Genomic DNA, 21,266 nt, shown 5'->3' with positions numbered 1-21,266 from the left:
TGGACTGTCGGACGAAGACGGCGGCGGCGGTGCAGCGGCGAGGATTTCTTGGGCGCGGTCGAGGGCGGCAGCGAGGGTCGGCGCAGACGCAACGGGCTGCCATCGCCTGTATTCGACGCGGGGGATGGCGGATAGCTTGAGGGTGCGGCTGAACGAAGCGGCCTGTGTGGGCTTTTGCAGCTCATGGACTAGAGCGACGACGGGGTTGCGGCACTGGGCGTGGTACGCGACGAGGACGGAGTTCGCGGCATCGCTGAAAGCTCTGCGGGTAGCGGGAGCGGCGCTGAGCTGGACATGGCGCACGCTCCGCCACATACATCGGCTTCAGTTTTGTAGTCTTTGAGGCGCGGTCGAGTCACGTTTCGAGTAGGGCACAGTTAGAAATATCCGCCCTCTCCGATGCGTCCTCCGCGCGTGAGATGTCTCGACGCTGCACCTGCTCCGATTTTCGTAGAGTTTTCCTTTGCGGTCGAAATGCGACGTAATTGGTACCCAGACCTGCGCGTCGAGCTATAGAGCGATGATATGAAGAAATCAAGACGAAAGGATTAACGGTTAAGGAGATATCGCTCGCGCGAGTTGGAGGTCGCCGGGAGAGGACAGACGAGTCGGACAGCACTTTGCACGGGCGCCTGTGTGATGGCGCCTTGAGCGGAGTGTGAAGCGGGGATCCAACACGCCCCCCAACGGCGCGGACGGTCCTCGCCTGGCTTGGCCACGTCCACCACCTCCTCCTCGCTGCTAAAAGCACGGTGCACGTCGGCAACGACCCACTCGACATCATGCCTCGCATCCTCTTTGTCAGCGGCTTCCACCCCTCCACACGCGCAAAGGACCTCGCCTACGAGTTCGAACGGTCAGTCGCCCTCCCCTTTGTCCCCTCCGCCCTCCCTCACCTCCATAATCAGGTATGGCCCCCTCGTCCGCTGCGACGTCCCCGCCCCGCGCAACCCCCACGCCAACTCCAACCCGTAAGTCTTTCTCCTCTGCCGTTTCAACCCCCCTTTGTTGCTCTAGTCGAGTCGCCCTCTCGATCGCCTCCCGTACCGCGAAACACGAGCCCCGCGTCTTCGAGCCACCCGCGCTCTCGCCGCCCACGCAATCGCCCGCGAGCCGCACCGCGTCGAGTCGAGTCGAGCCCCGGACCGCACCGAGCGTTCCTCGTCGAGCACAAACACGCATCGTCGCACGATCCCGCTTCGATTCGATTCCCTCCCGTCCGCGCGTCCCGCCCCCGATCAACCCGAGCTCAACGCCTCCTACGCAGTTACGCCTTTGTCGAGTTCCGCTCCCAGCGCGATGCCGAAGATGCCTACTACGACATGTACGTCTTTCCCTGGTTTCGAGCGCTGTCCCGCAGCCCTCACCGCTCACCTCCCCTAGGCACGGCCGGAGTTTCGAAGGTTCCCGCTTGAGCATCCAGGTACGCAATGGCAGTGTCCTCGGATCTACCTCTCCAATGCTCACGCACCGCCTCTCGCAGTGGGCCAAGAACCCTCCCTCCTCAGTCTGGCGCTACGACCGGCGCTCGCCCCCTCCCCGCCGGGACCGCGAGCGTTCCCGCAGCCCCCGCCGCCGCACCGACCGCGACCGCGGCGGCGACCGTGACCGCGAGCGCGATCGTGGCGCGGACCGTGAGCGGGACCGCGGGGCAGCGGACGACAGGGACAAGGAGCGCGACGACCGGCGGCGGCGCAGCCGTAGCCCTGAGCGCCGCCGGAGCCCCGAGCGCAGGCGGAGCCCGACCCCCGAGAAGCGCAAGGAGGACCGGGCAAGGACGCCTCCGCCTCTCGACGACGCTCCCCCCGCAAAGGAGCCCTCGGAGGAACGTGAGCGTGACCGAGCGCAGACCCCGCCGCGCGACTTCTGAGTGCCCGTGTTATTCTTTGAATGCCGAAAGTGAATTGGTGGTGGCGAGAGGCCCTCTGTGGCCGCAATTATGAGCTACGATACTGCTAGCACCTGTCGTCGTGTAATTCAGACCGTAATCGTATGAAAATGTGATTGTCCGGGCTCGGAGATCGCTTGTGTGTGTCTGTGGGTGCATCACCGTGGGCGCGTGTGCGCCGTTCGACTTTGGCCATGCGCGCTTCGGCTGTACGCACTTGCTCTGTAGCCTCGACCACCGCCGTTCCCCGTCTCTCCTTATCTCCTCTTGCTTGCTCTCTCCCTCGTCTGGCTGCGAACGATGGCGCAAGTGCAGGCTCAGGCTGAGCCCTGGGTACCGACCGTGAACGACCTCCGCGTACGCACGCGTCATCGTCCATAATGACCAACGTACTCACCGTGGCTCTCCCCACAGGTCAAGCTCTGCTACATCTGCCGCGAGGAGGAACGCTACGACAGTCAGTCCTGCCCCCTCATCCCACATATACCCAAGCCTGACTGATCTATCCCCACACCACTCCTACAGACCCAGAATCCCCCGCCCGCCCCTGGACGCACCCCTGCGCCTGCACGCTCGTCGCCCACGAAGCCTGCCTCCTCCAGTGGATCAAGTCCGCGCAGCAGGACCCCGCGCGCGCGCGCAACGCCCTCAAGTGCCCGCAGTGCGGCGCCGCGTACGCGCTTGAGAGCGCGAACCCGCCGCTGCTGCGCGCGCTCGACGCCGCGAACGCGCTCCTGGCGGCGGCGGGGAAGGCCGCGACGGTCGTGGGCGTCGCGTGTGCGGTGGTCAGCGTTGGCGCTAGTGAGTTTCTTTCTTTGTGGGGGAGGCAAGGGAGAGGGAGAGAAGGCTGATTGGGGTCACGCAGCGGTGTACATGGTGTCGACGTCGTACGGCGCGTTCGCCGTGAAGGAGTTCCTCGGGGAAGAGATGTACGTCCCCCTCCCCATCCTACGACCCGCATAACCAACCCCGCCTAGGTTCAACCTGCTGCTCACGGACGACCCCAGCAAGTGGCCCTGGCACGCCTTCATCCACCTCCCCGTCATCCCCTTCTCTCTCATCCTCTCCCGCACCCGCCTCTTCGACACCTTCCCGCTCGTCCCCCTCCTCCTCACCTGGGCCACCTCTCCGCCCGTCCTGTCCGCCTCCTCCTCCGCCTCCTCCTCCGCCTCAACCTCCTCCACCACCCCGATCTTCGCCCCCTCCCTCGCGTCCCTCCTCGGGCTGCACCGCCCCACCGACCCGCGCTTCGTCCCCGCGCTCAACTGGCCCCCGACGCCGCTCATGGCGCTCGTCCTCTTCCCCGCGCTGCGCATCGCGTACCGCCGCGCCTTCGCGCGCCTCACGCGCGCAGTCATGGGCACCCACGCGGGCGCCGAGACCGGCCCCGCCGCGCGCATCCGCCGCGTCGTCCTCGCCATGAACGAGGACGGCCCTGCGCCCATCCGGCTCCGCATTGGGGCCGAGATGGATCGTCCTGTCCCCGCCGCTGGTAACGCCCCTGCCGCTAACCCCAACGCCGCGAACGCGAACGCAGCGGCTGGCGCGAACCTCCCCGCTCTCGGGGACGAGCCCGCCGACGACCCCGCGGGCGACGCCGAGCGCACTCTGCACGTCACCACCTCCTCGCTCGGGCGGTTCGTCGGCGGGGCCCTTCTCATGCCCTCCATCGCCGCGCGCATGGGCGCGCTCCTCCTGCGTCTCTCGGCGCATTCCTCCTTGCTCCGCACGCTGCTCGCGATCCACCCGCGCGCCCAAGTGGCCGCGCCGCCTGCACGCATCCGGCTTTTCGCACCGGGCCATGCGCCGGAGGTGGGCGTGTGGCGGCAGGTCGGGGGCGGGCTGTTGACGGGGTTCAATATCCTGTGTGGGGGGACGCCGACGTGGAACGCGCACGACCCGGTGTGGTGGCGCAACGCGGTCGGGCTCGGGATCTTCGTCTTCGTGAGTGGCTTGTCGTCTTTCTGAGTGCGATTGTGTGCTGATGTGTGAATGGGTGGTAGACGAAGGACTGCATCGAGCTGCTGCACCTGTACCTGAAGAAGCGCGAGCTCGAGTCTCGCCGGGTGAAGAGCCGCGACTTTGCGGGCGTCGATATCAAGGAGCTCGACCTCATCCGCCCCGTCACCGATGCGCCAGCACCAGCGGTCCCAGAGACGGAGGCAGTGCCCCAGCCCGCCGCCGCAGACGCCCCGCCGCCCCTCGAAGCCTGATCTATCCTGTTTTCCTTTTTCTTATACACCACATCTTGTGTAGCATCCCTGCTCTGTCCCGTAGCACTTCTTGCTCTCGCCAATCCCACCGTACATTCCCTCGTGCTCGAGGACCGAGACCGAGAGAGGATCGATACAGCCGCGCTGTGCGCGCGGAGATGATATATGAGACACGCCTCTAATGCTACAGTTCGTCGCGACTGATGTACACGTGAAGCAGGCCCCCAATTGCTGTCTGAGTCTACGCCTCCGTCTAATCCACTTCCAAGACCGTCCCGCGCTGCACGCTGCCCCATCCTGCGTAAATCCCCACCCATCAGTTACCGTCCCACAAAATACATAGCCTAAAAAATAGCGGGCACTCACCGACAAGCCGCCAGTGCTTCTCGATGCGGCGGGAGAGCGCGACCTTCTCGCCGACCTCCGTGCACGCGGGGCTCGTGAGCTGGATCTTCGCGAGGTCGCCCTTGACGGAGAGCACGCGCCCGCCCGTCGACGTCGAGCCGATGTTGATCAGCAGCAGCTCGTTCTTCACCAGCTTCGACACCTTCGTCTGCTTCTTGTCCTCCGTCTTCACCCCCAGCAGCCGCCGCAGCAGGAACAGGCTGATCTCCAGCTCTACGTCACGTCCCGTTCGTCAGCTCTCATCCTCCAGCCAATGTCTAGAGAAAAGAACCGGACGCACCGGTGAAGATCTTGGGCAGCTTGCCCACCGCGCCGAGCACCTGGCCCACGAGCCTGTCCGCCCTGCACAACGTCGGGTCGATCCTCGTCCCGACCCCAATCAAGCCGCCCGGCACCGCAAACTGCAGATGGTTCGTCTCCGCATGCAGCGACACAATCCGCGAGAAAATCGGCTTGCAGCGATTCCGCCCCTGTGCGTCCTTCGTCACGATCCCCGGGCGGATCTCGACCTCCTGCCCGAGGCGCAGCACGCCCGTGAGGATCGACCCGCCCGCGACGCCGCCCTTGAGCTCGTCGACCTCCGCGCCGGGCTTGTTCACGTCGAACGAGCGGATGACGATGAGGCGCGGGTCCGCGGTGAAGTCGCGCACGGGGATCGGGATGCGCTTCACGATGTACTCGTTCACCGCATCGATGTTGTACTTGAGCTGCGCCGAGATGGGCACGATCGGCGACGACTCCGCGACCGTTCCTGCACCCCCTCACACATCAGTCTCTCCCTCCCCACTGCACTCAGAAAAAACAGACGGACGCACCCTTGACGAACGCCGTGATACTCTTGTGATGCTCCAACGCCTGCTCCTCCTTGATCAGATCGACCTTATTCTGCAGTATAATGATATTCTCGAGCTTCATGATCTCGACCGCGGCCAAATGCTCGCTCGTCTGCGGCTGCGGGCACGTCTCGTTGCCCGCAATCAGCAGCAGCGCGGCGTCCATCACCGCCGCGCCGTTCAGCATCGTCGCCATCAGGATGTCGTGCCCCGGGCAGTCCACGAACGAGACGTGGCGCACGAGGCGCATGCGCGCGCCGCACCCAGGGCGCTCGCACGGCGGGCTGTCCTCCTTGTCCGAGCGGTAGGAGCGGTAGCACCCCGGGCGCGGGCAGGCGTCGTTTTCGCACTTGTAGATCTGTTGTTGTGCACGAGGTGTCCCATGCGTCCCAGTTGTGTTTGTGTGAGAGAGGAAGGGAGGGAGGGGATGTGGCTAGGTGAAAAAGAGCGTAGAGGACGGGGAGCAAGGACGCACCTTCGCGTTCGCGTACCCCAGCTTGATGGTGATGTTCCGCACAAGCTCGTTCTTGAACCGCACCGTCATCACGCCCGAGATCGCCTTCACGACCGTCGATTTTCCGTGCGCAACGTGCCCGATCGTCCCTGCAGCGGCGCAAACATTCAGCACCTCCGCCTCTCACCATTAGCCACGCCGCGGACGCACCCAAGTTGATCGTAGCCTATATACACACCCAAAGGTAAGCACACCCGCGTATAGCACCGAGAGCAGCTCGCGCAAACGCACCTGTTTCGAAATGACCTCTGGGCTGAGCGGAGTCAGTTTTGAGGGGTCGATCTCGACCTTCACGACCGGCTCGACGTCGCTCTCGTCCTCGCTCTCGCTCTCCTCCCCAGCGTGCTTCGTTCGTGTCTCGTCGCCCGGCATCTTGTGTCCGTTTGCGTTTTCGTTTGTAGCAAAAGTCAAGGTGAGAGTGGAGGGGGTCGAAAGCAGATATGATCTTGAATAATCTGAGCGCGCCCAAATTCGCCGCACCGCGTGCCTTGCGCTCGATTGTGACACATGTCACGCGGGTTGTGACTCGCTAGACTTGGGCGTCTGTTAAGCGAGAAGACTTTCGTTCAAACTTCGAAAATGGGGCTAACACTCCGCGCAGAAGGGAAGAACATTTAAGTTATGATGAGCATCGAGTCAGTAATCGACAGTCTGGTCCGGCCTCTAAGTGCGGGCGCTGCGCTGGCGACAGTCGATGGAAGCAGCAGTAAAACACACAGAGAACTTGGGCATCGATACAGGCACTGTAGTAATACAACGTACATGGCTGCTCTAATTGTACATGGGCAGACGGCCTCTTCGACTCCGGTATGCATTTATGCGCGCTTTCCCTTCGCTTGCTGCTCTTTCCTCTTCGCCTCGATCTCTGCGGATTTCGCTGCGTTACCAGGTCGTGATCAGAATGATGTGCGAGAGTAGGGTTATAGGGCAAGTACCTTCAGCTTCCGCCTTGCGCTTTGCCTGAGCAGCCTCACGATCTGCGCGGATCTTGGCGAGGCGGGCGAGGTCTGACTTGGCTTCGTCCGTCTTGCCTGCTGCGTGCAGCTAGAGAGGGAACATGGGTTAGGATGTACGAAAGATATGATTGTGCGACGGCGTACCTTCCAGTAGCGCTCCTTCGCGTCCTTCTTCTCTTTCTCCTCACTATCCGCGCGGATCAGTACATGTTTAAAAAAGTAATGTGAGGACGCGCACCGTTCACGGCGCGAGAGCTCGCGCGGCGCACTGAGATCGGAGATGTTGAGGCGCTTGCCCACCGCGATGTTGGGGTTCGCGAGCACCGGGTCGTCGTCGTCGTCCGCACCCTCTGCGGGAGCCGCCTGTGCCGCTGCCTTCTTCTTCTTGAGGTCGCGGCGCTCAGCACGCGTGAGCTCGGGCTGGCCCGCGCTCGCGCCCGCGGCGGGCTCCTCTTCCTCCTCGCTCTCCTCCTCTTCCTCCTCTTCGGACTCCTCCTCGGAGTCTTCCTCGTCCTCGTCGACCGCGCCGGGGTTGCGGCGGTTGCGGGGCGGCCTAGGGAGGGTGGCGGGTTAGCCAATAGGGAGCGGCGGGTTTGGACGGCTGGGCGCACCTGTCTTTGCTCACTGCGGTGCCATTCTCATCGAGTACTAGGTTCTTGCTGTATAACAGATATGGGGAGATCAGAGGCCTGCATGCACTGTGGCGCGCGGCGATTTAACAGACCTGAAGCTACAGAGGGTGGCGGGCGGTGAGATCGAAGAGCGATCGGGCAGCAAGAGAGAGAACGTACCTCCTTCCACCGCCGCGTTTCTGCTTGAAGTTTCCTCTGGCCATGGTGCGGTGGTTGCGGTTGAGATGGGTGCGGTGATGGCGGACGATGTGACTCTGCTGCTGCGAGTCGTGGTGTTCTTCTACTTGCGATGTCGCCCAAAGCAGAATAGCCTTCCGTCACGTGCATCATGAGGGCGCTCCCGGCGCCGTCCCGCGCCCTCTCCTCGCTGCCCTCTCCCACCTCCTCCCCGCCCGCCGTCCGCCATGTCGACCATCCCCGCACGGCTTGCGCGCTCCGCCCGCGTGTCCACCACCCCCAACGCTGCCCGCCAGCGGGTCATCCAGCTCTACCGCGACTGGTATCGCAGCGTGCGTCTCCATCCGTGTTGCCCGTGCTAACGCCATCAACTCACCCTTCCCTCGAACCACCTCTGCCTTTCAACGTGGATTACTCTGGGATACGCACCGCCAGGCCCCCGAAATCTGCTCGATCTATGCGCTGAACGTGACCCCGACCTTCGTTCGCCACTGCATCCGCGCGCACTTCGAGGAGAACCGCTACGTGACCGACACCCGCGTCATCGACGTGCTCCTGCTCAAGGGCCGCCAGGAGTACCAGGAGACGTTGAACTGCTGGAAGCAGCTCGACCACATCATGGGCATCCTCCTCGCGCCCCGTGGTCGGCCTCAGCGGACTTTCTTGCAAAAGTTCTATGAAGGTGCGTGCCGGCGTTTATGTTCGGTTTGTGCGGGGGGCGACGGGCTGATGTGTGTGCGCAGGGAGGGACGAGGACGCGGTGCTGCCTGCTGCGACGGGTATTGTGCACCCCAAGGCTGTATGACCGGCGTAGAATCTATCGCTTTTTGTTTTCGCGTTCTTGAAACGGACGCGGTGCTGCACGCACCGCCGTGCAGGTGTGAGTCTCTATCTACAGACGAATGGACATGGCGGGACTGCTAGTGCTACAATGGTATGGTCCAGGGGGTGGTTGATGTATGTGCGGTGAGTCCGTAACTTATGACAGGAAGTCTATCGGGTCCTTGTCGCTCTCGCCGTCGTCTTCTGGGGCCGGGAACATCGACATCCGCGGCTGCGATGTACGGCGCAAATGTGAGCGACAATTCTCCGAGATGTGCGGTGATGGCTTACCTTGGGCTTCGGCTTTAGTACAGTGCCCTTGGGTGCGAACACCGGCCTGTATGCGCGCCGTTAGCATTGCTGGTGATGCGGAGATTTGTGAAGACGACGTACGGCGCTTTGCTACGGGAAACCTTGCGGGTTGGGCTCTCCGATGGTGGCGGTAGCTTCGCACTTCTTGCGGCTCGGCTTTTGACAGGAATGGATACGTCCCTATCTTCTGGAGGCCTACGTTTCTTGAGTGGAAGCAGAGGTGCTTCGTCCTCTGGCTTCTCGGTCAAGCGGTGGTTGGTACGGTCCGGCAGTAGCTTGGATGCGGCGGGTTTCGTGGGTTTCGCTGTCTTGGCGAGCGCTACCTCGGGGGAGGAAGGTGTAATCGCCGCGCCCTTGCGAGGTATTGGAGGAGGGGGTGGGACGGCCTCGTCGTCACTCGGAACCTCCACGACCTTGGAGAGCCGAGCACGTTGTGCACCCTTCGTGCCCGTAGCAGACGAAGGCCCTGCTTTTCGGGCCGCAGGTAGTTTGATTGGTTTATCGGTAGTGCGAGTCCTGTTGCGCGGCTTAGGTGCTTCGACCTCGCCGTCGCCGTCCGCTGGTTCTGGAGGAGCTTTCTTGAGCCGCTTTGACTTCGCAGTCGGCGCAGGTTCTGTCTCTTCTGACCGGTTGATTGTCAACAGTCGAGCATTGGCGTATATGAGGGGATATAACACTGACCTTCGGGAGGTTCGTCGTCGGCCGGGTCTGGCTCCGCCTTGCGCTTGCCCTTCGTCAGTCGCTTCAGCCGTGCCTGTGGAGGAGCGGGAGCTTCCTCATCCTCCTCGACCACCGCTTTTAGCTGTGGCGCGGGCTTCGCTTTCTTGGTGACGCCTGACACGATTCCGTGCGGGTCAACATCGTTGGTCGCGCGATGAACTGCTGTGCGTACTTACGTCGACGCGGCTTTGCGGGCTCCACTTCTACTTCTTGGGGAATTATCACCTCTTCTGCGGTAGTATTCGCGCGTTTCCTTGACGAGGATGCTTTCGCCTTCGGTGCTGCAGATGCCTTCGTTCGGGCTTTCTTGCGTGGTACGAGCGGTTCGTCGTCGCTGGGTATATGGGTGTCGGGTTCGGGTTCGGGCTCTGGCTCTGATTCGGGGGAAGGGGCCTTGCGCTTCGCGACGCGTTTGGGTTTCGGCGCGGGCTCTTGTTTGGAAGGTGTATCGTTAGGAGGGGCCCAGGAAAGCGCATATAACGACTCACCGGGTGCCGCGGACGTGCTGGCCTTGATGCCCTTCGTGGCCGCCTTGGGCTTGGGCTTAGGCTTGACGGTGGCTGCGGAGATGTTTGCATACAGCAAGAACGCGGGGGTAAAAGGGACTTGCCTGATGTTGTGGGCTTGGAGGCGATATCATCTTGGTCTTCGTCGGGCATGGGTTTGGCTGTGGCGGGGGCGATTAAGCAGGGATGATCTTAGCCACATCATGAGTACGTACCGGGTTGCGCTCGCGATTTCCGGGGTGCTCGCTTTATGGTAGGTTCCTTGGCTGACTTAGTGCGTGCAGAGGGCTTGGAGGGTCCTACGTTACGGCATATAGTCAAGGGGTCCTAGTGAAGCGCGTACAAACGCACCTGCGATAGGTTCCTCGACCTGCGCCGCGGTATATGCGCCCTCCTCCTCCTCGAGCTCTGGCGGGCCTGGTCTCTTTCCATCCAATTTCCGCAAACGCTTATTCGGAGGGGCGCTCTGGCTACGCCGTCGCGCAACCTGCTCTTTGCGGGAAGGGGAGGCGGAGCGGCTGCGAGAGCGTCGTGGCGAGTTCGGTCTAGAGAGAGACTCGCCATTCACGCCGCGTGCCAGGAGGAGTTCAACGAGAGGGTTGTGCTCGGACGGCTTGAATATCCTGCGGCGTGCGCCGAAGAGGACAGAGCATATAGCGGGCAGAGTAAGCACAGGGACACCGGGTGAGGCGGCGGTGGACGTACCCTCCGCGGTCCCTGAGGCGGGCCTGTTGGCGTTCGAGCCGTTTCTCGCGGCTGGCCTCGACGGTCTCTCCCAGTAGTGGCATCAGTCGGGTTCGTATGAGGAGACGAGTGCACGATGGTGGAGGAGCTCCGAGCGCGACGCTGCCACCTGCTGAACCTTACTTGAATAAACGCCCGTACACGCGACCTGATCACGTGACCGCGCGGGCAATACCCTCGGTACCTACTGAGCCAAACTTGGGTTGTGGGTAGTCTCGGCTCCAGACGTTCAAGGGACCCTCTCCGGTAGTCTCGTTAGTCTCGTCACCAGCCGCTAGAGGGGGTCCTTCCAAAACGGGACGGGACAGAAAGCATGGAGAGGACCCCCTCTAACGTCTGGTGACTTTCGTATAGACGGGTGGGGGTCTCTCCCTTGAGTCACATCGGTCACGGCAGCCCCACTTGGACGTGCCCGCGAGCAGGCGCGACCGTGCAGCGCGAGTAGCTATTCCGCGTGGTCCCGTAGGCAATTCTGACCGCGCGCGGGTCGTACTCGCCGCTTTTCGAAGCTCGTATGTCGCGAACCTGCTTATAGTTCGACTGCGAGGAAATCGCGAGGGTCCAATAGTCAAAACAATGCCGCGTTCTGCCAGAGCGGGCATCGGGCGTCCGTACTCCGCGCGAGACCGACTGTATGTGCATGTTCGTGAAGGTGGTAGTGGCGATAATCGGGACAGAGTCTCCCAGGTGAGGCGGGTACGCGCGCAGTAGAACATGACATACAGCGGCCGACTATGGGGTAAAGGGAGCTTATAGTCGCGGTCGCGGCGCGGATGGACTGCCCGATCGAGGACGCGTCGGGGCGGCTGGGTGAGCTCGACGCGTCGACAGGCTTCCATGTCGCGCGGGCGTGACAGAGACCCCCACCCCTCTATACGAATTTCACCAGACGTTATAGGTCGCTCTCTCCTCTCGTTTTTCGCTCTCCGCTGTCCCAAAAAGGAGCGAAACCCTATGACGTCTGGTTACGAGACTATAGTCTCGTCACCAGACGTTGTAGAGCCGCTCCTCTTTGGGACACGTCGGAGTGCGAAACCGGGAGAGAGAGGCGCGGTCTATAACGTCTGGTAACTTTCGTATAGAGGGGTAGGGGGTTGTCACGCTCGCCCGACATGGAAGCCTGCAGCTGTCAACGCGTCCAACACCTCGACGCGTCCCGATTGGGCACGACACCCGTGCCATCCTGAGGCTGCTTTACCGCGGTTTGGATCCTCGGGCAGCCTGTGCCCCGCTTGCGATACCCGATGAGCTCGCGGGAAGTTGTGGGCGCCGTCTCTTCCCTTGTACATCAGCAAAAGCGCAAGCCACATGCATGGCGACGCATGGCGCCACGAGGTATGCAGCGCGCTGTAGGCGCCTTGCCGCACCAGACGAGCGACAGGCAGGCGCCTGCAGAATGCTGTGGAGAGAAGTCCCGCACACAAGAATCCAGTCGTGGAATGCGTCGCGCCGCGAAATTGCTGCAGAGGCACGCCGTACATCGCCGAGTGCCACGAGTGTACCACATAACTATGTGTAATATTAGCGGATTATAAAAATATATGTAGAGCTACATGGTCTGGAGTCTAGCGCAGCACAAACACCCGCTACCCCGGCAGCCTCCCCGCGCCATTAAGAATGTACGAACCATTCGCACTGAGTTCAATCATTACCGCGAGCTCACAGCAGGTGCGCAAGGCAAGCGGATGTCCGCGCAAGATCACTAAGTAATTGCTTGATACAGCGCGAAGCCCTCTGCCGTCGCCGTCATGGACATCGCTGCGTCGTCTGAAAAGGCGCACAAACTCATGAACTCGCCCTCATCGGTCACCTGGTCCTGTGTTTCATCTCATCCCACATGGCGCATCGAACTCATCTGCATCGTCGCCATCATCATAGCATAAGCGCACCAGCTCCGCCTCCTCGTTGTCACTCACCACAACGCCCTCGCTGACCTCGCCGCCCTGATTATATGCGCCGGGTGCACCATTGTTGTCGTTGTCCAAGGCTGGTAATGAGGTGGCTGGCCCCCAGTCTAAAAAAGTAACCACAAGATAGAGAGGGACCCAGGCTTCAAGCAGCCTGAGTGAGGGGGGGTAAGAGACAAGAGGATAAGCGCCCCCAATCGGGTCGTCGTGTCGCGTCGCGTCGGCGATCGCGCCCCAAGTCCAATGACGTATGCGCGATCCTTGACGCGTCCACAACTTGTGCCGCCTTCTTTTCACCATGTATGCGTCCCTTTAAAGTCTGGGCGAACACGTATTTCCCCCCGTTTGTCTCTTCTCCCTCTACCACCACCATCCCGTGCCGTGTCGGGAGGACATCGACTCGACGTAAACACCAACAAGAATGTGAGTGCTGATCGCGACGCATACATGCCCTTGACCGGCCACGCTCGCGCGCGCTGACGCAGGTGAGTCGATACTCAGGCCACTTAGATGTCTCTCGCTCGCTTGCTCGCCGTCGGGTTTCCTGGGGCCGAATGATCCTTTGTGCAATATCTGTGCCTTGTCTCTTTCAGGCAGACTTACCGGTGAGCAAGCACACCTCACTAGCTCTGTTCTCTAGATCTCTGGCACTTTCTCGCTGGTACCGTTCTCTCTGGCACCGTTCTCCCTGTTGGTCTGCTCTGCTATGGTGCTTCCCCGGCCTCTAGTATCTGATATACTTCTGCGACTGCAACCTTTGGGGGGCTCTTCTTCCTGATGGCTTTCTTCTCGTCTCGGGTTCGGACTCTGGGTGGTTGTGTACGTTATGTATTTCGCGAGTAGATGTAGCCCCACGCAATCATCGCGCGATGCTCAATATATTCAATATTTTCTCGCACAATCACCTTGCTTTTTGAGTGCCCATGCAATGATTTTCGGCGATATGTTTTCGGCTATGGGACTGTCCCTCTGCATGGCGCCGCAGAGCCCTGCATAATGGCACCCGAGGATCTGCAGAGCTCTGCAGAGACGTGCCCTGTGTCTGACAGCATACCGTGGAAGTCTTACAGCGTGCCGCCCAGTGCCAGTAGGGTCCGTGGCCTGCATGCAGAAAATAGTAGGTCGACACTAGTTCCACAGGGCACTACGCTTACTGCAAAGCGCTGTGATGCCGTACATTACGGTCACGCACTTTGCTGATGTAGGACTTACTGTACTATTTCGATCAAATTGGCACCCCTTGTGACCTGTGACACCGCCAATCCGGCGGACGATTTCGTCGGCACCAGCCAGAGAGGACCCGGGCAACTCCACCAAATGTCTCTCCCCGATCGCGTATTTTGACTTCCCAATATGGTAATGACCCTTGTCCAAGTTGGCGTATTTGACGCCTAAAAATGTCGTTAAGCGCCCATATTCCTGTCCAAGTTGGCGTATTTGAGGGTGTTTTTGTGGCCGCTATGTGGGTGCTTAATGGGTTGTTAGTGTATTCTATGTCATAAACCTGGTAGAGTGCTGTTGCGCCACGGCGTTACAGCAAAGAGTCGTGTTCTTGCTTGCATTATGAATAAAATCAGGAAAATCCTGCAAATGTGTGGCTAACGTGCAATCACGTGATCTAAACCTTGTCCAAATTGGCGTATTTAGCGCCCAAAAGTTCGCGTATTTGAGGGCAAAATTCGGGGGTCCCAGGGGAGAGACATTTGGTGGAGTTGCCCGGGTCCTGGCCAGAGGGTGTGACCGACGGCCGAATTTTGACACATTTGGGCGCGCGTCAGCGCGCGAGATTTTTAGCGCCTGGGCACCCCCATGTCACTTCCGGCATTTCCTGCGGTGACCTGTGACATAGGCCCAAAATTCGGTCGGCAGAGGGTCCGGTGACCCGTGACATGCCGAATTGATCGAAATAGTACAGTAAATCAGAATTATTTCGCGCATATATTCACATTGCCGCCGTGGTGGGCTCCATAGGTGCGTCTACCAACCATGTTATAATCCTCGCGCGACCGCACAAATATTTCCCCGCAGTGTCACGAACTTGAATTACCGTTACCCAGCAACTTGCGCGCGTCATACCGGCTGTATTCCCTGCGAGACTGGGCAGAACACGCTGCGAAGAGGCAGAGTCACCGAGCTTTGCGGGGCCTTCCAGGTGGAGTAAATGTGACCGACCGTGATTTGAGTGACAGCCCCCTACCCCTCTATACAAAAGACACCAGACATTATAGGGGGTCCTCTGTGCGGTTTCTTGTCCCTTCCCGTTTTGGAACCGAGCGTGGACCCTGTGATATAACGGCTGGTGACGAGACTACCTCTCCGGCGCAGACCAATGCTTCGCTACACTCAGCGGGCCCATATCCCTCACGAGCCAATAGCAGCACAGATGCACTGAAGGCACTTTCATAATTTCTCACGAGAGTTGGTTAGCGCCGAAGAGAGGGTCTCCTAGAACGTCTGGTGTGTTTCGGGCTGGAATTCGGGCATTGTGACTTCAGGTCACGGGTGTTATTCTTTGTGACTCAAGTGTCACCACATACAACACCCGGTATCAAGGGGATTGGAAATGCAAAGAAAATAGCTCAGTAAGGCTGAACATAGGTCAACCCGTAGGATATCCGGATCCGGACCTGCGGGTATTCTCGGATCAACAACCAACACCTAGAGCTGCGTAGGTATCAGCACACAGGTACCTGTGACCTGATGATCTGTACCTAACACCTACAGGTACACCTGAACATGACCTGAACCTATATACCACCCACAGGTAACCTGGCTTGAACAGGTTTGACAGGTCAGTGGGGACAATGTAGACAAACCCCAGGACTTTAAGTCAATATGCAGACCTGATATCATCACACAAGTTGGAAAGGAAAGACATAACATATCGCATTGTTCACAAACAGACAAGGCAGAATACATGATCTAAGCTAGTCTATCTCAATGACGGTGGCCTGAGAGCTAGAAGCAGACACCTTCGAGGACGAGGCAACCGCACTACCATTCTGAGAGGATGCAACATCAGAAGTGCCACTCGGGCCGGCCCCCGCACCCTCACTGTCAGCAGCAGCGCCCGCAGCGCGAGGGCGACGTGAGGACGTCTTCAGGAAGTCGACAAAGTCCTCCTCGGGGATAAGGTCGGGGATGTTCGCCCATGATCCGAGAACGGTGCTGGTCCGAACGGACTCCTCATTCATGGAATGACGGAGCCGTGATACGGTAAGATGACCGCGCGAAAATGCGCGTTCAGCATCAGTCGAAGTTGCTAAATGAAACATCAGCATGTGCCGGACATAGATAGCTAATAGAACGCCACATACCGGGGATTGAGAGGAAGTCCAGGGCCATACGGGCCAACCAGGGGTTGCCTGACGTCAGCATCAGGTTCCAGTGGTGGAGCGGGTCGTCGACAGTGGTGAGCTTAGGTTCCTCGAGGTAAACCTCGAGGGCATCCTTGGCGCTTTTGCCAGCGTTCGAGATCGACGCGAAGAGCTCGGTCGTTGCCTGTCAAAGAAGCACATTGAGCACATGCAATCACCGCCGAAATATCGTACTTACCTTCTTGGTGGATGCCTGTGCGCTCTTTCTACCGGTGCCGGGTTGTGCAGATGCTGTCGAGATAGGTGTCAGTATATCGGGCTAAACAGCAAGGTGAAAGGCGTAGACTCACCGGTAGCCTTTCCTTTACCCTTTGAGGACAGCGCAGGCGCATCAGCAGGCGCCTCCTCGGGCTGCTCGGGCGGCGCCGGTTTGTAGTACTGCCTCCATTCGGCGCGGAGGAGCTCGACGGCCTCGTTGATCCATTCCTCAGGCCAGTTCTCATCCCGGAAGTACTGTAGCTTGTGCCCAGGGTGGAGGACTAGCCAGCAGAGAGTTAGCTCGAGTGACACAATAGAAGTTTGACGACGTACTCATAGCCAGACGATAGATCATCGTCTCGTCTGTAAGCGTATAGTACTTATCCAGAATCACACGGCCGCGCTGTGCCGCAGCGCGCACTGAAGGAGCGAGCTGCTCATCCTGGCGGAACTTGTCGACGAGGTTCGTCAGGATATCCATATATGGTATAACATCTTGAACGAGCGCGCGGTCGCTCACGGAAATCTTCTTCGTCGCGAACAAGAACGGCTAAATAGAGAGTTGTCAGTCAACTGTGCGCATATTTCGATGCAGAACGCAACTGCTTACGTCAAGAAGGCGCGAGAGTTGGGCGAGTATATCCCACTCCTCGTCGGTGAGGAGGTAGCGCCGCAGACGCGCGCCCGTCTTCTTGTTGAACTGTGCCATGTCGCACAAGTCACCGAGGGCCTCGCGCATCTCCAGCGCGCGCTCTAGGACCTCGGTAACTGTGTTCCAGCGAGTCTTGACGGCTCTGATAAGCACCTCGCTGTTGACGCCGTCGGTCGCTTGGGCGAGGCGCGTGAGCTCTGCACGGATGCTGGGGCTATTCCATACTTTGCGCGACAGAGTGAGGATCTGCAACAATGATGGAAATCAGTCAGTATCGTATAGCGCGCAGTACAGGGAAAGCACGCACCTTATTGAGTGCGTTGCGCCCAAGGCGGAGGTCCTCCTCGGTGAGTGCGATGTTGACGATGTCGTCGCCCAGAGCGTCAATGATGTGCTGGTCTGCGGCTTCGCGTGCGGAGTCTGCTTCATCGGCGGCCACGGCGTCTTCCTCATCTTGCTCGTCCTCGTCCTCATCTTCCTCGTTATCGGAGTCGGTTTGCGTCGCATTGGCGATGCGACGAGGCTTCGGCTTCGTGAATTGCGAGAGGATGGCCTGCAGAAAGGCCATTAGAAGCAATCACACATTGTATGGGCTCACGTACCTTGACGACGAGATTAAGTACGTGCCCGAAGCACCGTACGCGCACCCGGTCTCCACGGAACTTCGGCACGAGAACGTGCATTTCTTTGAGCATGGTTGTGTTATTCTCAGCGTTATCACAAGTGACGGCGAAGACCTGCCACAAATGTCAGTACGCGAGTATACACTGAATGTGGGGCTAGCAAGCTTACCTTCTCCTCGATACCAAATTCACGGAGGGCGTTGATGAGGCTCTCCGCGAGATTTTTTCCCGTGTGCGAGGCCGTGAGACTGCTACAGGTGTTAGACTCTGAATAGACATGCCTGGATGTGCACATACCGGACGAAGTCAAGTATGACATGACGGATCTTGCCGTCGTGATGCCAGTGTGCTGTAATCCTGAGGAACGACAGAATGTTCGGGGATGTCCATCCATCCACGCAGATGTGGATGCGGCAGGGAAGGCCCTGTGGCGTACAGTCAGTAGACGAGCGGGAGACTGAGGGACTCGATAGCGGCGGCGTACCTTCAAAATGATGATGAGGCGTATCTTGGCGGTGGCGTGAATGAACTGAACGTCCCGAGAGACGGTCAGACGCTTCGGGAGCTCGACACGCCCGTAGAGCATCTTGAGGAGATGTAGTAGCTCCGGGTCTTCGATGATGCTGAACGGGCGATGTCGCCTCGCACACCACATCGCGATGCAGAATCGTACACGTGGGTACGAGTACTGCGAACCTTGGCCGTATGCGCTGATCATCTCTGTCTGCGCCGTCTTATCAGGCTCGCAGCCTCGGACGTGACGGCCCAGGTTGCCGGTCGAGTCTTCGTAATCAGCACGGTCGACGTGCTTCAGCGGATGCCTACAGAAGCGGAGGTGTGTATTAGTGAAGTACTACGAAGGCTATATAAGGAGGCTTACTTTTTGCAGACGAACCGGTGCATGACCGGTCCGCCGGGCGTGGCGCGATGGATTACGGGCGGTCGGAAGTGGGCGTAAGCCTTCGAGTACCATTTCTTCGAAAGGCTCTCTGTATAACAGTAGTGTAAGTGTTTGCACGGACGAGTACACGGTGCGACGCACCTAAGATTCGCTCGGGGGTTTGCTTGCCCCACGTCCTGAGGAACTTCGCGCGCTTTCGCGCGGCGGTCGTCACAGGCGCGTCGTTGTCTTCAGCAAGGAGGGCGCGGGCGGCCACAGCCTGGACACCGTCGTACGGGTCATCCTCGTCGACGCCTGAGGATGGGTCACCTCCGCCATCGTCGAGCTCGGGCGAGAGCTCTCTGGTCTTCTTCGCAGCCGGTCCCTCCCCTGTGCCGGACGGGGCGGGTGACGAATCGCGGGCACGTTTAGATGCGCGGTTGGACATAGCTGGTGCGAGTGAGGACGGCGTGTGAGGGGGTGATGAGAGTGGCTGGTGAGCGAAAAACGAACGGCCGTAGACGACTTTTATATTGAGTACCCACCGGCTGGAAATTGCAACAAGTACGTGCTCTTGGGGCACCCGCTATGCGCCTCAGGATGGCTCAGTAGCTGGACCTGCGGCAGGCAGTGTCCGCAACCCGGTCAGCAGCCTGACACAGACAAAACAGTCGGACAGGCTTACCCGGGGCCCGTCCTCTGACCTGCAACCCACTGGTCATGCTGCCTAGGTTTCTCGGGTGCTGTCGCTCCGCTGATAGGGCTTCGGTGGACGATCGAGTGCCTGTTGCATGTTCGCATCGTGGAATGGGGGTGGGTCAGCTGTAGTACCGGGCTTGTTCTACTCGAGAGCGAAATATCGGTGATTTGAACGATCACCAGTACGATATCGGGGCCCTGGAGGGTGACTAGGTAGGCCCAGTGGTGATTGTCGAAGCCTAGCGAATATTTGACCAGGCGACCGTCGTACGGTGGGGCAGCCAGGCTACACCGGTCGCAGTTGTGACCTAATCACAGTCACAACTGTACAGGCCGCTACCCACGGTGAAGCCTGTCACGTAGAGCGCTGGTCAGACGTCCGAGACGCTCCCCTGCACCCGTACTTGCTGCACAACATACTCCTATACGACCCCCAAGGCAACAAACACAGCCAACCACTGAGGCCTGAGGACATCACAGCCGGGCCTTACACAGCGTCTAACATCAGGATAAACAAATACCAACGGTGTGATCGCGATCTTGGGCGTCTGCATGAGGTGCACGAGTTCGCATTCTACGCCGACTACATGCTAACAACTCGCCAGCACGCTCGCGTAGGCGGGGCCCTCATTTTTCCTACCTTGATGCCCCTCGACTACCCGGCGGACCTATGTGGGTCATTGCGACTACCTGGGGGGATTTCTATTCCGCCTGAAGACCGATGTCAAGTGAGGGCTAACCGCGATGCAACCGCGGGCCGAGTGCATAGCTGCAACACCCCAACGATCGTGAACGGACACACAACGCCGAAGAATCGTAACACGCACGCTTGGGCGCGGCGACGTGGTGCGCAGATTCGGCTGTCTGGGGCGCACGCGTTTTCCTGTTCCCGACTCGCCGAGCAATTCAGATACGACGACATCCTCGAACATTCCCCCACCAAACCCCATCCCTCTTGCCTTCTCCCACCTCGCACACGCCCTCCAGAGCTCATGGCAACCCTCTACATTCATCCTGGCCCGTATGGCCCACTCCTAGGCGACCCCGACAAGATTGCTCCGCAATTCGTCGTTCTCGTTCTCGACGGTGAGCCCGGCGACCTAATGGTGAGTACCAAGTACCTTCTTGCCGTGACCCCTGCTCATGCCAGTTACAGATGATCTTACCGACTTGCGGCATGGACCAGCTGAACTCGATGCTCTTTGAGCATTGGGTTCCAGCTATCCAAGGCCCGATGTTCGATAAATGTGACGGCACCGACGAGCAGCGCGAACTCCTGCTGCACATCGCCCTCGCCTACCACGCATTCAACGAAGGATTCCCCGGCGTGGACCCCCTCGACTACCTCCACTTTGCCGGGCGTCTCGTCGAGGTCGCGCTCTCCACGGAGCCCGATGAGGATGTGGAGGTCCGCATCGTCGAGCTTGTCGAGTGGCTGCATGAGTGCCTTCCCCAGGTGAGTGATTCACCATATTGCTCATGCATTATCTCACCCTTCCATAGGCCCTCTTTGAAGGCGCCCACATCCCGCACGTCACAAACGGTCCGTTGGGGAACGAAGGCTTCGCTTACTCGCTGGCAGGCGGTATCAGGCCGCTGGATCCCTGGACGTCACCGTGTGACATTGAGGCTTCCACGGGCGAGGGTTCTGGCTTAGGGGATGGTGAGATCGACGCCGATGATGTGGTCAGCAACGGCTCCATGCCCGATCTCGTAGATGTATCCGATGACGACTAGTACATTGTATCGCCTTCTGGCTTACTACTACGTGTCCTATTCCAACAACTTTGTTTGCCTTCCTTGTCTGTGTGACAGTGTCGGTGTGGGAACTCAAACTTGAACTCAAACTGCTCGAAAATATACGTAAAGTTTGGTCGATAAGTATATTGAAGGTCCTGTATAAGTTGTAGGTAATGTACAGGTACCTGTGCAGGGTGGTCCAGGTCTTTATATGTGATCTAGAGCTGGATATGATCTGTGGCTTAGGTGATCTGATCCAATTGATCTGGACACGTAGGTCACGGATCAGGGTCAAACGGTTCTACCTGAAGTTTGACCTGGACCTATGTTCAGCCTTATAGCTCAGTGAGTTTTTGTTGGGGAGTGATAATCTGTTTGTTTACAGTACCCGGAAATTGGAAGTTCACAAGCTATTTTCCTTCCCTTTCCGTGTTGAAGTAATACTTTCTCCAACATTTGAGATGATGG

At 59.3% G+C, this 21,266-nt stretch overlaps 8 protein-coding genes across 8 annotated transcripts; 4 read left to right on the top strand and 4 right to left on the bottom strand.

Moving 5' to 3' along the window:
* Positions 1-782: 782 nt before the first annotated feature.
* TRAVEDRAFT_151157 (RNA-binding domain-containing protein) lies at positions 783-2,010 on the top strand (the record flags this gene model as incomplete). The annotated part of the gene is made up of 5 exons (XM_008042391.1): positions 783-856; positions 909-971; positions 1,268-1,324; positions 1,384-1,423; positions 1,484-2,010. 5 exons carry the CDS (start codon positions 783-785, stop codon positions 1,868-1,870), a joined length of 621 nt encoding a protein of 206 aa, XP_008040582.1. The 3' UTR covers positions 1,871-2,010.
* Positions 2,011-2,116: 106 nt separating this feature from the next.
* Positions 2,117-4,101, top strand: TRAVEDRAFT_170515 (uncharacterized protein; the record flags this gene model as incomplete). Its single annotated transcript, XM_008042390.1, has 6 exons — positions 2,117-2,245; positions 2,303-2,345; positions 2,414-2,689; positions 2,754-2,817; positions 2,866-3,832; positions 3,892-4,101. Exons 1-6 carry the CDS (start codon positions 2,189-2,191, stop codon positions 4,099-4,101), a joined length of 1,617 nt encoding a protein of 538 aa, XP_008040581.1. The 5' UTR covers positions 2,117-2,188.
* A 253-nt stretch (positions 4,102-4,354) lies between these two features.
* Positions 4,355-6,225, bottom strand: TRAVEDRAFT_49432 (translation initiation factor eIF2 subunit gamma; the record flags this gene model as incomplete). Its single annotated transcript, XM_008042059.1, has 7 exons — positions 4,355-4,398; positions 4,468-4,719; positions 4,787-5,257; positions 5,322-5,772; positions 5,815-5,942; positions 6,004-6,019; positions 6,085-6,225. The coding sequence occupies 7 exons, from the start codon at positions 6,223-6,225 to the stop codon at positions 4,355-4,357; spliced, it is 1,503 nt and encodes a 500-aa protein (XP_008040250.1).
* Positions 6,226-6,561: 336 nt separating this feature from the next.
* Positions 6,562-7,700, bottom strand: TRAVEDRAFT_73096 (uncharacterized protein). The gene is made up of 6 exons (XM_008042389.1): positions 7,597-7,700; positions 7,421-7,470; positions 7,048-7,362; positions 6,954-6,996; positions 6,789-6,897; positions 6,562-6,730 (listed from the first exon to the last, which is right to left on the bottom strand). Exons 1-6 carry the CDS (start codon positions 7,642-7,644, stop codon positions 6,669-6,671), a joined length of 627 nt encoding a protein of 208 aa, XP_008040580.1. The 5' UTR covers positions 7,645-7,700; the 3' UTR covers positions 6,562-6,668.
* A 125-nt stretch (positions 7,701-7,825) lies between these two features.
* On the top strand, positions 7,826-8,427 carry TRAVEDRAFT_73095 (NADH-ubiquinone oxidoreductase Complex1 subunit). The gene is made up of 3 exons (XM_008042388.1): positions 7,826-7,950; positions 8,054-8,300; positions 8,362-8,427. The coding sequence occupies exons 1-3, from the start codon at positions 7,846-7,848 to the stop codon at positions 8,421-8,423; spliced, it is 414 nt and encodes a 137-aa protein (XP_008040579.1). The 5' UTR covers positions 7,826-7,845; the 3' UTR covers positions 8,424-8,427.
* A 170-nt stretch (positions 8,428-8,597) lies between these two features.
* TRAVEDRAFT_73094 (uncharacterized protein) lies at positions 8,598-10,766 on the bottom strand (the record flags this gene model as incomplete). The annotated part of the gene is made up of 10 exons (XM_008042387.1): positions 8,598-8,672; positions 8,732-8,777; positions 8,834-9,374; positions 9,434-9,586; positions 9,649-9,903; positions 9,961-10,032; positions 10,083-10,139; positions 10,194-10,277; positions 10,330-10,601; positions 10,684-10,766. The coding sequence occupies 10 exons, from the start codon at positions 10,764-10,766 to the stop codon at positions 8,598-8,600; spliced, it is 1,638 nt and encodes a 545-aa protein (XP_008040578.1).
* Positions 10,767-17,338: 6,572 nt separating this feature from the next.
* On the bottom strand, positions 17,339-17,596 carry TRAVEDRAFT_127060 (uncharacterized protein; the record flags this gene model as incomplete). Its single annotated transcript, XM_008042386.1, has 1 exon — positions 17,339-17,596. A coding segment is annotated over one exon (258 nt), but the record flags the coding sequence as incomplete, so codon positions are not given.
* Positions 17,597-19,702: 2,106 nt separating this feature from the next.
* On the top strand, positions 19,703-20,795 carry TRAVEDRAFT_21713 (uncharacterized protein; the record flags this gene model as incomplete). The annotated part of the gene is made up of 4 exons (XM_008041834.1): positions 19,703-19,904; positions 20,046-20,164; positions 20,215-20,514; positions 20,562-20,795. 4 exons carry the CDS (start codon positions 19,703-19,705, stop codon positions 20,793-20,795), a joined length of 855 nt encoding a protein of 284 aa, XP_008040025.1.
* Positions 20,796-21,266: the final 471 nt, after the last annotated feature.

The sequence above is a fragment of the Trametes versicolor genome (genome assembly GCF_000271585.1).
Source record: "Trametes versicolor FP-101664 SS1 unplaced genomic scaffold TRAVEscaffold_8, whole genome shotgun sequence".
Classification (NCBI taxonomy): domain Eukaryota; kingdom Fungi; phylum Basidiomycota; class Agaricomycetes; order Polyporales; family Polyporaceae; genus Trametes; species Trametes versicolor.
Note: the sequence above shows the minus strand (reverse complement) of the source record. Positions and strands in the feature narration are given on the sequence as shown.

Bases quoted from the DNA above. Each gene is read 5' to 3' on its own strand.
- TRAVEDRAFT_73096 (XM_008042389.1), bottom strand. From the start codon at position 7,644: ATGGCCAGAGGAAACTTCAAGCAGAAACGCGGCGGTGGAAGGAGGTAC. The intron at 7,471-7,596 runs GTTCTCTCTCTT...TATCTGTTATAC, and splicing joins GCGGCGGTGGAAGGAGGTAC to AGCAAGAACCTAGTACTCGA. The intron at 7,363-7,420 runs GTGCGCCCAGCC...CACCCTCCCTAG, and splicing joins ACCGCAGTGAGCAAAGACAG to GCCGCCCCGCAACCGCCGCA.
- TRAVEDRAFT_73095 (XM_008042388.1), top strand. From the start codon at position 7,846: ATGTCGACCATCCCCGCACGGCTTGCGCGCTCCGCCCGCGTGTCCACC. The intron at 7,951-8,053 runs GTGCGTCTCCAT...ACGCACCGCCAG, and splicing joins ACCGCGACTGGTATCGCAGC to GCCCCCGAAATCTGCTCGAT. The intron at 8,301-8,361 runs GTGCGTGCCGGC...GTGTGTGCGCAG, and splicing joins CTTGCAAAAGTTCTATGAAG to GGAGGGACGAGGACGCGGTG.